General features: G+C 47.5%; 1 protein-coding gene across 10 annotated transcripts in view; it reads left to right on the forward strand.

Annotated features, from left to right (window-relative positions):
- Nucleotides 1-8,857, forward strand: part of CCM2L (CCM2 like scaffold protein) — a 21,389-nt gene extending 12,532 nt beyond the window's left edge. For 9 of the 10 annotated variants that reach the window (XM_017865036.1, XM_017865032.1, XM_017865030.1 and 6 more), the window contains 3 exons: nucleotides 195-324; nucleotides 888-1,026; nucleotides 2,182-3,397. In XM_017865036.1, the coding sequence (XP_017720525.1) occupies nucleotides 316-324; nucleotides 888-1,026; nucleotides 2,182-2,504 (471 nt within the window). In that variant the 5' untranslated portion in view covers nucleotides 195-315 and the 3' untranslated portion in view covers nucleotides 2,505-3,397. Of the gene's footprint in view, nucleotides 1-194; nucleotides 325-887; nucleotides 1,027-2,181; nucleotides 3,398-5,498; nucleotides 5,555-7,313 lie in introns of those variants that run through there. The other variant, XR_001883983.1, reaches the window with a different exon arrangement.
- The last annotated feature ends 5,982 nt before the right edge of the window (nucleotides 8,858-14,839 follow it).

A 14,839-nucleotide genomic window follows, 5' to 3' on the forward strand; every position in this document is an offset into this window, starting at 1 on the left:
GGGGTGAGGGGCACGGAGCACAGAGAGCAAAGGCAAGCACAGTGAGAGATGAGGCTTGAGAGGTGCCAGGGGTCAGGGTGTGCCAGGCCTTGGAGGCCAGCGTGCAGTCTAGGATGAGGCCTCCTACCTTCAGCCTGCCCGAGGGTGAGGAGCTGGAGGGAGGCAAGTGAAGGCCCTTCTTCCTGTGCCTGCAGCAATGGCTCCCAGGACACCTTTGAAGCATGTTACAGCGGCACGTCCACACCTTCTTTTCACGGCTCCCACTGCAGCAGCAGTGACCACAGCGGTCTGGGCTTGGAGCAGTTACAGGATTACATGGTCACGGTGAGCTGGGGCCGGTGGTGGGAATGGCATAAGCAAAGTCCTGGAGGCTGGAGTAAACATTTTGGGAATTGCACATTGCCGTGGACATAACCTAAGTAGAAGACCTCAGAGGTCAGAGCAGGAGATGAGGTTAGGAGAGTAAACTGAGGCCAGCTTGTGAAAGGCCTTAACTAATGTCAGCTGGCCTTAATTGAGTGCCAGGCACCATTCTAAGCACCTTTCATGCATTATTTCTTTTAATATTTTCAACAACACCAAGAGGAAAATGCCATCATTATCCTCACTTTGCAGATGAGAAAAGCAAGCATCATGGAGGTTGTCAACTATCCAAGATCACAGAGCTGATTCAGAGAAGGGGTCAAGATTTGCACTCAGCAGCTTGAGTCCACATCCTATTCTTAGATGCAGCCTAAGGGATCTAGACGTCCTCTGAGTAGCCCATAGGAAGGTTTTCAGAGGCGAGCTGGGCCAAACATGCCGTTAGGGAAGGCTCTGGGCCTTTCAGGCAGGGGTTGGGTGGGGCTGCTCCCTGGGATTGATCTTGAATGGTGTCCCCCACATAGTTGCGGAGTAAGCTGGGGCCCCTTGAGATCCAGCAATTTGCACTGCTGCTGCGGGAGTACCGGCTGGGGCTGCCCATCCAGGACTATTGCACAGGCCTGCTGAAGCTCTATGGAGACCGGCGCAAGTTCCTCCTCCTCGGTGAGCGCCCCCTGCACCCCCAGAGGTCAGCCAGGGCACCTGCTTGGTCCTTGCCATCCCAGTCAGGCACCCGGGTGCGAATGTTTTCTCCTTATCCTTCAGCCTCTGATGAAACCCAGATCATGAGATTCGCAGGGCAGATGAGGAGCTCAAGGTGCAGAGTAGGAAAAGGATTTGTCAGCACTGGGAGACACTGTTGATAAGAAGAACTAAGCAGTGGTGTGGCCATTTCATCTGCACAGCAAAGCTGGGAGAGGGACTGATTCTTCCCCATCTTACCCCATGCAGAAGCTGAGGCTCAGAAAGGCTAAAAAACATGTCCAAGGTCACACAGCTAGGAAGGAGGGCTAATCATAGGAGGAATAGTACGAACAAGCTGACATGTGCTTGGCAGTTACCATGTGCCAAGCATCATCTCATTGAATGCCCCCATTCTGAGAAGTAGATACTATTATTGGTCCCCATTTTGCAGGTGAGGAAACTGAGACTCAGAGTAACAAAGTAAAGGACTGAGGTCACATAGCTAGTAAGTAGGAATGGAAATAAACTGTTTACAGGGCGCTCAGTATGTGCTGAGTACCTTGTTATTTAATCCTCACATCCCTACCCAGAGAACAGCTGCAATTATCTCAGTTTTACAGGTGAGGAAAATGAGGTTCAACATAATTAATCAATGGGAATGTAATGATGGTACTAATAATAACAACAAAAATAGGCCTGGCGAGGTGGCTCACACCTGTAATCCCAGCACTTTGGGAGGCTGAAGCTGGCGGATCACTTGAGGTCAGGAGTTCAAGACCAGCCTGGCCAACATGAAACCCTGTCTCTATTAAAAATACAAAAATTAGCAGGGCGTGGTGGAGTGCACCTGTAATCCCAGCTACTTGGGAGGCTGAGGCATGAGAATCGCTGAACCCAGAAGGCGGAGGCTATAATAATAATAAAAGTACAGTAATGTAGTATGTAGTGAGCATTCACTGTGTGCTGAGCGCCCTGCTGTTATTAGCTGGCTCAGAGAGTTAAGGACCTTGGGCAAGGCCACACGGCCAGTGAGTGACAGCAGGGATTTGCACCCTGATCTGCAGAGAGGACGCTTCACCTGTGGGAGGGAAAGGGGCCGTGCCCTGAGGACTCACCACGTCCCTCCGCTCACAGGGATGCGGCCCTTCATCCCGGACCAGGACATCGGCTACTTTGAGGGCTTCCTGGAGGGCGTGGGCATCCGCGAGGGCGGCATCCTCACTGACAGCTTCGGCCGCATCAAGCGCAGCATGAGCTCCACGTCGGCCTCTGCGGTGCGCAGCTACGATGGCGCAGCGCAGCGGCCCGAGGCACAGGCCTTCCACCGGCTGCTGGCTGACATCACACACGACATCGAGGCGCTGGCCCCCGAGGACGACGATAACGATGACGACGATGAGGATGAGCCCCGGGGCTCCAGGGGTGGGAGCGACGCCGCTGAAGACAACTACCTGTAGCCACCGCCCCTGCGGACGGTGTGGCCCCGCAGCCCACCTCTGAGTCTCAGCTTTGCCTGGGCGACCCTATCCCCGGGGGAGACCCTATCCCCAGGGCCCACTCATCACACCTGGCGGGGGCGGGGGCGTCTTCACTCCAGGGTCTCGCTCCCTGCCTTTGGGGCCCGGGACCCTGCAGTACCGAGAGTGTCCTGCAGCAGGTGAGCGAAGCCGGGCCCTAAAGACCTGGGCAGTCACCCGGGGCTCCCGTGCCGCTCTGCCGGGCTGGGGCTGGGCAGCGATCCTGCTTTGTCCCAGTAGCCCAGAGGGGTCGGCCCCAGAACACCTCCTCCCCGGGACGCCGCAGCTTTCTGGAGGCTGAGGAAGGCGTGAAGAGTGGGCTCCACCTGCTGGCAGACTGAGAAAAGAATTTCCAGAACTCTGTCCTATTTTACAGATTGGAAAACTATGGTTCAAAAAGAGGGGAAGGGGCTTGAGGGAATCTCCTGATTCTCCTTATATGACCTCAAACTGGCCATACTAAATAGTGTAGAAGGTCTTTTTAAGGCTCTAAATGTCAGGGTCTCCCGTCCCCTGATGCCTGACTTGTACAGTCAGTGTGGAGTAGACGGTTTCCTCCACCCAGGGTTGACTCCGGGGTGATCTGGGTCCCATTCTGGCCTCAAGACCCCAAGCAAGGTGTTCCTTCAACTCTTGGATTTGGAGCCAGGCCAACCTGGAGCCTCCATCTGGTTAGTGTCATAACCTCTGTGTGCTCCCGTTTCCCCATCTGTCCAGTGAGCTCAGCCCCAATCCACCTAACAGGGTGGCCGTAGGGATTACTGAGGATTTAGACCTTAGAGCTGAGTCTAGCACATGATAAGTGCCCAATAAATATTCCTTTCCGCATCAAACATTTTCTGACTCAGTTTACCTTTCTTGCCTGGTAATAAGCAAAAGATGCCTAGGTGCATCTTACCGCAACTGAGGTGGGGGTGAGCTATTCAGAAGACCCTCAGGGGAGCTCACTGTTTGGGAAGAAGGAACAATACTTGTCCCCTTGCAACCTTGTTACAGCCTAGCTCTGTGCTCAAGTCCCAAACCAGAAATAGCCAAGACTCCATAGGCAGCCATCTGGGAGTCTGAGGTAGCCAAAGAAATACGAAGGCGAGGTTGGAGAGGTAGAGAAGTCAGGACGGGGACAGCATTCAGCACAGCCTGAGGAAAGGCTGGAAAGCTAAAAGGGACGAGGCCTGAGAGGAGACCAGAGACCCACACAGGAGAGCCAAAATGTGTTTGTAAAACCTTGCAAAGGCTTCCGTGGCCAGACACATTGTACACACCGTAAAATAGGTACTGTTAGCTGTTTTCAAAAAATATTATTAGGACTCCAGGTCCAAAGAGTTCCATAATTCATACTTGGTTTGTGGTAAATGATCATCCCATTATCACTGGTCCATGTAGGGTCCTTCTGATGTTTTACCCTCTCCCAATCCACATGTTCCCCACGCTCCTTTTTCCTCTTTACCATGAACATCTAACTCTACGTGCTGATACATGTCCCTGGACGTAAACTACACAGTGCTTTGTGTGTTTGCATAAATGGTATATATAAGAATTTCATTCTATTGCTTCTTTTATTCTATAATTTTTTTAATTTAAAAAAATAAAATTTTTAGAGACAGGTTTTTGCTGTCAACCAGGCTGGACTGCAATGGTGCGATGACAGCTCACTGCAACCTCCAACTCCTGGGCTTAAGTGATCCTCCCACTTCGCCTTCCCAAAGTGCTGGGATTAATGGTTGAACCACCATGCCCAGCCACCCTAACATGTTTTAAATACTTACCTATGTTGCTGTTGAAAAATCTCGCTGTTGTATCCAACTGTTGCAAAATATTTCAAGCTGAGCATCCACTGTTTTCTTTATCCATCTCCCCAGACATGAACACCCAGGTTACTTCCAACTCCCCCTTACCACAAACAACACTGTGATGAACATTTTTGTACATGAAGCTTATGGGCCTATGTGAGCATTTCTTTGGGCTCTAAACCCAAGAGTGGAATTACTAGGTCATAGGCAGGTTTTACATTTCATTAACTTCTTCCAGAATGGCTTTCACCAATAGTGAGTGAAGGATGCTGTTTCCCCACATCTTCATCAGGTTTTTCATTATCTGATTTTGTAACTTTGCCTTCAGTTTGGGTGTAAGGTGGCAAGTTGTTTTAATCTGCATTTCTCTCTTAATCCTGAAATTATAACTTCCTCCTGTACTTATCAGCCATTTGTGCTTTCTTTTCCGTGACTTCCTTATTCATATCTTTTGTTCATTTCTTACTGGGCTTCCTGTCTTTTTCTCATTGATTTGCAAGAGTAGCTTATAAATTTGAGATATTAATCCCTTTTGGATGTTGATGTTCCAGGTATATTCACCTACTATATTTGCTTTCTGTCAAGTTGATCTGTGACAGTACTCAAACTTCAGCAGGCATCAGAATCTCCTGGAAGGCTTGCTAAAACACCGATGTCTGAGCCCTACTCCGATAGATTCTCCATAAGAGAAGGGGAAGGGCCTGAAACTTTGCTTTTTTCTTTTTTGTGGGGACAAAGTCTCGCTCTGTCACCCAGGCTGGAGTGCAGAGACGCAATCTCAGCTCACTGCAACCTCTGTGCCTCAGCCTCCTGAGTAGCTGGGATTACAGGTGTGCGCCGCCATGCCTGGCTAATTTTTGTATTTTTAGTAGAGATCGGGTTTCACCATGTTGGCCAGGCTGGTCTTGAACTCCTGACCTTAGGTGATCCGCCCACCTTGGCCTTCCCAAGTGCTGGGATTACAGGCATGAGCCATCGTGCCCAGCCAATAATTTACATTTCTGATAAGTACCCAGGTGATGCTGATGGTCCAGGGACCACTCTGAGAACAACTGATTTGTGATGGCTTCCATTGGATAAACTTGTCCTATTGAGCAAATTCCTTAATTTTGAGGTTGTCGATTTTATTTCTTTTCATTTTCAGGATGAAGGAACTGGAGTTCAAGAGGTGAAGTGAATACCCCAAGGTCACACAGTGAGGTGGGCTTTGGACTCGTCTGGGTAACCCAGAGCCCATGCCCCTAGCTTCTCTACTGTCCTGTCTCTGAGACTTTGGGATGTAGTGGCTGTAGCCTGAGGCATTTGGACCTGGGGCTACAGGGAGCCTTAGTAAGTTCCTGAGCGAGGCAGCAGGAGAGGCAAAAGTTGGTTGGGTAGGGACAGGGGCCAAAGATATAGTACTACCTCTTAAAGGCCTTGGGGCTTTGCAAGAAAAGCCCAGAAACTGCCCAAAGTCCTAGCCAGAGCACAGTGACAGGGCTGCTGAGAGGCACTGGGACAGACAGTTCTTACCCCATAGCTCCAGGGATGGGGCAATTTCCCTCACACCCCAAGGAAGTCCCCACCCACTCCGGAACTACCTTCTTACCAAAGCCATGTAACCCCTTAGTTCCTGGGGTCCAAAGGGCACTGGCTGAGTATGGAGACTCTGGCCACACTTCCTCCTGTAGCATCTAGAGACCCTGCCAAGAATTGCTTCCCTTCTTGGTTCAGTTCCTGACATCACAAGAGGGGAAACCCCCCTAGGGGTGGGATAGTTGGTTCCCAAGGACTGCTGGGGTAGTGCAAGTATAGAACTTCCCCACCAGCTGGATCCCCTGGGGATGGTCTTGGCCCAAAGGTGAGTGGTAAAATTATCTCCAGCTGCCCCTAGATGGACGCTTCTCCCAAGGTGAGGCCCTGAAACTTCCTACCCACTCCCCACTTCCACTGGCAGCTCCCAGCGGTCCTTCCCAACTCTGTGCTAAGGAGAAGGAGTCCCGGGGCCACTGTCATTCAGCTGCCAAGCATTTAGAGGGCACTTGCTCTGTGCCAGGCATTGCACAAGACACTAGAGGGAGATACAGCACAGTCTGCCCACTCGGGCACACTGATGGGGAAGACAGTCCCCAGATAATCACAGCACAAAGTTCTCAATTGTAAAGTCAAAGAGTGAGACACCAGCTCTTTCTGGCGAAGCTGGAAAAGGTTTCACAGGGGAGGTGACCCATGAGCGAGAGCTTGAAAGACAAGGTTTTGGTGGATGGACAATAGAAGGGAGAGCTCTCCAGATGAGGACCCAGCACAAGCAAAGGCAGGGGAGCTTGAAGGAGCATGGCACACCCAGGACTGGCAACTGGTTAGCACTGGTGCAGCACTTAGGCTCCCTGGCCAGAGGGTCAGAGAGTTTTGAATCCGAACTCTGCCATCTGCTTGTCGGGTGACCTTTGGAAAGCCCCTAAAATGTCCCTGGGTCTTGGTTTCCTCATCTGTAAAGTGGGGTTGATAATAGCCTCACCCTCATAGATCCCATAGATTGTTGTGAGTCTTAAACAAGATATTTCACATAAAAGTACATGTAGAAAGGGCTCAATCAGTGACCGTTGTGATTGCTGGAGGAACACGGAGTGTGTGAGGTGGGAGACAAGGTGGGTGGGTAGGAGTTGCAGGAGAGGAAACCAGAGAAGTGGGTAGATTAGAAGCCCCTTGAAGGCCAAGCTAGGAAGCACAGGCAATGGGAGGCGATCTAATGTTTGTTGTTGTGGTCATTGTTGTTATTGTTGTTTGAGGCGGGTTCTCACTCTGTCACCCAGCTGGAGGGCAGTGGAACAACAATCGTAGCTCACTGCAGCCTCCAGTTCCTGGGCTCAAGCCATTCTCCCACCTCAGCCTTCAAAGTAGCGGGATTACAGGTGTGCACCACGACACCTGGCTATTTCTAAAATTTTTTGTAAAGACGGGCTCTCTTTATGTTGCCCAGGATGATCTTGAACTTCTGAGCTCAAGGGATCCACCTGCCTGAGCCTCCCAAAGTGCTGAGATTACAGGCGTGAACCACGGTGTCCTGCCTGGGAACAAGCCAGGGAACCTGCATTTTTTGAAGCGAATCAAGCTGCTGGAGAGGAGGATCAATAGGAAAACAGAGGAGCGTCTGGAAGCAGCGACGTGAGGAGGAGCCTGGAACCAGGACCACATGAGAGAGAGACCTGACTGAGCTGGGGTAAGAGGAAGGAAGAGGAGAGAGTAGGTTCAAAGAGGAAGGGAGAGAAAGAGAACTCTGCCTACCCCCACCCCCACCCAGAAATAGTAGCCCCTCACATTCTTTGACCAAATTCATTCATTCATTCATTCATTCATTCATTCATTCATTCATTCATTCATTCCACAACCATTTATTTAGCATTTAAACCCTGGCCTCTTGGAGTTTACATTCTAGGAGTTTATATTACTATTAAATAATGTTACTAGGAGCTTCCAGATACAGTAACCACCCAATCAGGCCTAAATGGCCAGAAATTGATGGCCGTCTTGGTGGGTCCTCCTACTTGACTTGTTGCTTATCCTCAGGTATTTGAGAGCAGGGGCAGAGGGGTCTTAAAGCCAGGCCAGCCTGTTCTGCCCACTTCCTACCTTGGGGAGTTCACTGCCTCCTGTGGCAGCCCCTTCCATCCAATGCAAGAGCTAATATCCACCTCCTTGTCCCCCTACTCCCTGCCTGCCGTCCCCAGGGCCCACCCCCCAGCTTCTAACATCACCTTTAGGAGCCCTACACAGTATTCCCAATGCCTCAGCCATTGGGCAGCCCTGCAGCAATGTGCAGAAAATGATACAATCTGCAGAAACTTCTCATTTTTATCTAAAAGCAGCCTGTTCTCCTCAAAAAAAAAAAAAAAAAAAAATTCAAAGTCTATCATGCGGACAAAGGGGTAGTGCATTTGATGTGTAAAGACCTACAAGTAAATAAGACCAACAACCTAATAGAAAAATAGGCAAATTATTTATACAGACAGTTCACAGAAAATACAAATGACTCTAAAACGTGCGACAAGATGTTCAACCTCACTCAAAAGATAAATGCAAATTAACACCGAGCAACCATTTTTCAATTAAGAGACTGGCAAAGTTTGGAAAAGTGTGATCACTCACTATGTGGGTGTAGGTGTGAGGAAACAGACACTCTCACACATTCCCAGTGGGAGAGCGAGTTGGTATAAACCCTACTGAGCAATATCTACCAGGATGCATGAGCCCTTCGATGCAGCAATTCCACTGCCAAGAATTTCTCCGACATTTATACCCACACGAGTGGAAACCAATGTACAAGGAAAGTCATTGCAGCTTTGTCTCTAATAACAAGAGTTTGGAAATAAACCAAATGTTCAGTGATAGGGGTCTGGTTAAATGAACTGTGGCTCATGCAGGCAATAGAATACCATGCAGCCATAAATAAGAACAAGGTCGCTCTGTGTACTGATACAGAATTATTTCCAAGATAGAGTAAGTGAAAAAAAAACAAAGGCAAAGTACAGAACAATGCACTTTGAATAGTGCTGTCTTTTGTTTAAGGAGGTGGGAAATGTCTTATAAGTGTAGAATAGTTCTGGAAGGTACACAAAACAAGTTATAGTTGTGCCTCTGAGCTGGAGGAGCGTGTGGCTGTAGAATAAGGAGAGAAGGAGACTTTCTCTGCATGATGTGTCCTAAATGTTATGTCATGAATATGAATTACAGCAAAGCAATTTTTTAAAACCACTATTCCAGTATTGTGGTATTTAATGAACTCTGTAGACACCATCTGTTTCCATAGCTGTCTGACCCCTCCAACCCCACCCCTACTCCCAACACTCACACATACACACACACACACACACACACACACACACACACACACACACACAGAGAGAGAGAGAGAGACAGAGAGACAGAGAGAATAGAGAGAGACAGAGAGAGAGAGATCTTGGAAGGGGAGGCTGGTTCTGACTCATTCCTACACTCCCTGGAGCTCAGCACAGCACCCAGCACAGAGCCTCCTGCCAACAGTCATGTGAGTGAACTATCTTGGAAACAGATCCCCAGTCCCAGTCCAGGCTTCAGATGATTTCTCACCAGGCTGACATGTTGACTGCAGCCTCATAAGAGATCCCAAGCCAAAACCACTGAGCTAAGCTACTTCCACATTTCTGACTTACAGAAACTCTGTGAGATAATAAATGTTGGTCAGGTGCAGTGGCTCGCACTTGTAATCCCAGCAATTTGGGAGGCTAAGTTGGGAGGATTGCCTGAGGCTAGGAGTTCAAGACCAGCCTGGGTTGACATAGTGAGACCCTGTCTCCATTTTTTTAAATAGTTATAATTTTTTAAATCTCAGTCTTGCTCCTTCTGTATGTTTATACAGTTTTAGGTTGCTAAATTTTGGGTAATCTGTTACACAGCAGTATATAACTAATGTAATCAGCAAAGGTTTGTTTTTGTTTTGTTTTGTTTTTGTTTTTTCTTGTTTTGTTTTTGTTTTTGAGACCATCTCGTGCTGCCATCCAGGCTGGAGTGCAATGGGGTGAACACAACTCACTGTTACCTTGACCTCCTGGGCTCAAGCAATCCTCCCGCCTCAGCCTCCCATGTAGCTGGGACAATAGGCATGCACCACCATGCTTGGTTAATTTTGTTATTATTATTATTATTATTATTATTATTGTACAGTTGGGGTCTCACTTTGTTGTGTAGGCTGGTCTCAAACTCCTGGGCTCAAGCAATCCTCCCACCTCAGGCTCCCAAAGTGCTAGGATTAGAGGTTTGAGCCACCCTGCCTGGCCACAATAAATAAGCCTTTATTAAGCATTTGATTTGTATCATTTCCGTGGTGATTGCAAAAGAAAGAGACATGGTCCTGCCCTTAGGGGAGCAAGCCACCTGCACATTCATTCCTAGACTCATTCCTTCCTTCACCAACATTATTGAGCATTTAATATATACCTGGCTCTGTGCTGAGTGTTGACCCATAAGATGTCAGCAATTAAAATACACCACAGAGGCCTGTAGTCCCAACTACTTGGGAGGCTGGGGTGGGAGGATCACCTGAAACCAGGAGTTCAAGGCCAGCCTGGGCAACATAGTGAGACCTGCTCTCTAAAAAAAAGTATGTGTGTGTATATATATATGTAAGTATATATATATGTGTGTGTGTGTATATATGTATATATGCATATATATGTATGTATGTACATGCAAATATATGTATGTATATATGCATATATATGTATATATGTATATATACACACACATACTGTAGAACAAGAGGGAACTTTCTAGAGTGATAAAAATGTATCTCTTAATGGGATTTAAGTTACATAAATATATATGCATTTGTAAAAACTCAGCATATGAACATTTAATCTTTTGCCTTCTGCCTGTAAATTTACATTAAAAGAAAACTACTGTAAACAAATATTGAAATTGAACTCTAGTTAATAATATGTGTGCTGAAGTAATTTCTTCAAAATACATTTTAAAAGATGAATTGATGGACAGATAGATGGACAAACGTAGTTAAAGCAAGTAAAATGTTAATGGTAGAATGTAGGTGGTGAGAATAGGTATTTTGTTGTAAAAGTCTTTCAATTTTGCTGTGTATTTGGACATTTCCATAATAAAATGTTCAGAAGAAGGAACCCTTGATAACCATATATTCCAATTCCTTCATTTATTATCATTATTTTAGTTCCATAAATAAAAACAATGCATTTTAGTTAAGAAAGAAAAGAACAGGGAGAGGAACATCACACACTGGGGCCTGTTGGGGGATGGGGGGAAAAGGGAGGCAGAGCATTAAGATAAATACCTAATGCATGCGGGACTTAAAAACTAGATGACAGGTTGATAGGTGCAGCAAACCACCATGGCGCATGTATACCTGTGTAACAAACCTACATGTTCTGCACATGTATCACAGAACTTAAAGTAAAAAAAAAAGAAAAAGAAAAAAACAGAAAAAGACCCCCCCACCACCAATTTCAATGTTCCTTTCCTCTTCAGTGACAACCTCTGTTTCTTGTTGGCTGTTTAGCTTCCAGACATTTATCTATGCATTTACATACATGTAGAGGTAAACACAAAACCATGTTATTATTTTAAAAAGGGATGTACTCTGTGACTCTGAAAGAATGTTTTGGGGATCTCTCCATGATAATTAATGCACATCACCCCAGTTTCAAATTGCTGAGTAAGGATGTGTCTTCCTCTTTGAGATTCAGGCTCAGAGAAGAGTTTGTCAGGCACACACAGCAGTTAAAAGAGCTGGGACTCCAGCCTACTCTCCTAGTCCCAGGCCTGGGCGCTAGCATGTCCACCACTGAATGAGGGGCAGAGCCACACCCAGGCCCTTTTTTTTCTGGCAGAATGCAATGGGCAGGTCCAGCCCTGCCCCTGGGAGAAGACCAGCCTGGGCTTGGGTGCACCGGACCCAGGAGGAAGTCTGCAAAGTGCTTCCTCTTTTCTTAGCCTCCAGAGACACTGGGGGAAGAGAAGAGGGGTGTTGTGAAACCAACAGTACCCCAACCGCCCTGGGGGGACCTGTCAGCTGGGGGTAGCCATGCAGCTGGGGCAGAAAACAATTTCATGGACTCCCCAAGCACCGCCCCGCTGTCCCCACCCAGTCTCACCCTGCCCCTGAGCAGGAGGTCTGCAGCCTCCAGGATGGTACTTGGGGTAGGTAAGCTTGGAAGGCACCCATAGGCCAGCCTTGTGCAGTCCTGCCCAAGTCCCACATGAGTTGGCCCCAGTGCCTACCAGCTGCTGCTGCTTCTTCCAGCCTCCTCTTCCAAATATGGTATCTGTCTGGGCCTTCAGGCACCGACAACATGGAAATGTTTACAGTTCCTCAAACAGGTCAGACTGTTTCCCTCTCAAGCCTTTGTCAGGTTGTCCATTCTGTCTGGAACACCCTTTGCCCTGATCTTCCACTGGCATCCGTTAAGCCTCAACTCATATCACCTTTCTTTTTCTTTTTTTTTTTTTTGTAAGACAGGTCTCCCTCCATTGCCCAGGCTGGCGTGCAGTGGCGTGATCTCAGCTCACTGCAACCTCTGCCTCCCGGATTCAAGCAATTCTCCTGCCTCAGCCTCCCAAGTAGCTGGTATTACAGGCGCCCACCATCACGCCTAGCTAATTTTTGTATTTTTAGTAGAGACAGGGTTTTGCCATGTTGTCCAGGCTGGTCTCTAACTCCTGACATCAGGTGATCGCCCACCTCAGCCTCCCAAAGTGCTGGGATTACAGGCATGAGCCACCGTGCCTGGCCCATATCACCTTTTTCAAGAAGTCCTTGTCACACTCAGTCTCCTTGCTACTTGGTCCTACAATATCATGGGCCTCTCTCTCTCTCTCTCTAGTGGCATTTTCCACTCTGTGTCTAAGTTATTGGTTAAACGAGTGTCTCCATAATTGTACTGAAAGTTGCTTGAGGGCCAAAACCCTCTTCTCCGTTTTTGTGCTCCCAGACCTTGGCAGAAATGCACGTGGTAGACCCTTAATACGTATTAATGGAATTAAAGAATGAAAGGTTTAGATGCCAGCACTGTCACTATCACTCACTGGCTGTTCCTAAACTCTGAGCTTAAGTTTCTTCCTCTGTAAAATGGGCAGGTGAATAGTATCTGCATGGAATTTGCAACATAGTAGAGGAGACAGAGAATCAACAGGTGAACATACAAATACGTACCATAGTGCCTGATGGCGACACATTCTCTGGAGAAAAATAAGGCTGAGTGGGAGTTAAGGAAGACTGGAGGAAGGAGGAGCTTTCTAAGGCGGTTGGGGACCTCGCAGGGGCTCTTGAGCATTTCTCAAGGGTTAGTCTCCCCTGATTTTCATTGCCCCTTTCGGAAATGTGGGGAGCAGTGAACTCCTGCCTGGGAGGGTGTAGCTATGAAATAAACGCTGGCTACTTTACAAATAAAAGGGGAAATGGTTGAGCTCTGAAATAATGATTGTGGCTAATGATTGTGGCTCTCTCTCCCATCCCTCAACATGTTTTGAATACAGAACAATCAACAGTGGTCCCAAAGAATTTGAAATATGAAATGCAAATGCCCTCTGGAAATAGGAAAATACATTTTTTTTTTTTTTTTTTTTTTTTTGAGACGGAGTCCATCTGTCACCCGGGGCTGGAGTCAGTGGCCCGGATCTCAGCTCGGCTGGCAAGCTCCGCTCACCGGGTTCACGCATTCTCCTGCTCAGCCTCCCAAGTAGCTGGGACTACGGCGCCCGCCACCTCGCCCGCTAGTGTTTGTATTTTTTAGTAGAGCGGGGTTTCCACAGTGTTACCAGGATGGGGTCCCTCCATCTCCTGACCGTGTGATCCGCCCTGTCTCGGCCCCCAAAGTGCTGGGATTACAGGCTTGAGCCACCGCGCCCGGCCGGAAAATACATTTTTGAAAGAGCCAACCTCTGACCTAGTGCAAAGCGAAGCTTACATTGTGTTCTAGCTCCTGCCCTCCTTCCAGGATGGAGCCCTGGGTCCCTTCCTGCATTCTGCATCTCTATATTCCTCAACTTCCTGGGCACAATTACTGCATTTTGTGAAATGGTTACAAACATAGCTGTCAGAGGCACACTGGAGGCACGTGCACGTGGGTTCTTCAAATCCCAGCTCTGGCCCTTATTGGCTGTGTGACCTCGGGCAAGTATCTTTACCTCTCTGAGCAACCCTTTTATAGTCATCCCTACTTATAAGACAGAAAATGAGATAATGTAATTGAGGGCAACCTCAATTACATTGGTGCAGGAGATACTCTTATTCTACTATGCAGGGGAGGAAATGGGCAGAGAGGACCTACCCAAAGTCACAGCTAGTGAGAGGCGGTCAGTCCAGCCTCTGTGCCTTTGTTCCCACGCTCTTCCACCCCTGGCTCCACAGTCAAATGCACACCCGGAACACCTTTCTTGACTTTTCATCCCCTAAAAATCCCAGGCAGCGTCAATTCTATCTCATCCATGAAGTCTCTGATTGTATTTTCCATTGACTTTATTTTATTTTGAATAGCTAATATATTTAAGTAGTTCAACATTCAAGAGTACAAAAGATACTATGCAGTTCCCCTTCCTGGAAGAAACCGCTGGGACTGTTTGCTATGTGTGCCCTTCTTGACTTGGCCTAGCCATATGCTAGTGTGTTTGTTCTGTTATTCTGCACAAATAGTGAAATACAATAGAAGCTGTTGGATGCCTCAATTTTTTTCCATATTTACAGCTATGTTTTTGCATTGTTGTGTATTGGTACATAAGGGGCTTCCTCCTTCTTTTGTAAAAAGCATTTTTATTGAATTATAAATTTACATACTATACAATTCACCTGTTTAAGCTTTACAATGCAATGGTTTTTAGTATATTCAAAGTGTGCAACCATCACCACAATCAATTTTAGAACATTTTCATTACCTACCCACCAAAAACACCCTGTACTTCAGCCACTTCTTATTTCTCCTCAGCTCCCAGCCCAATGCAACCAAT

This window comes from Rhinopithecus bieti, unplaced genomic scaffold (assembly GCF_001698545.2).
Source record: "Rhinopithecus bieti isolate Rb0 unplaced genomic scaffold, ASM169854v2 scaffold_78508, whole genome shotgun sequence".
Classification (NCBI taxonomy): Eukaryota; Metazoa; Chordata; class Mammalia; order Primates; family Cercopithecidae; genus Rhinopithecus; species Rhinopithecus bieti.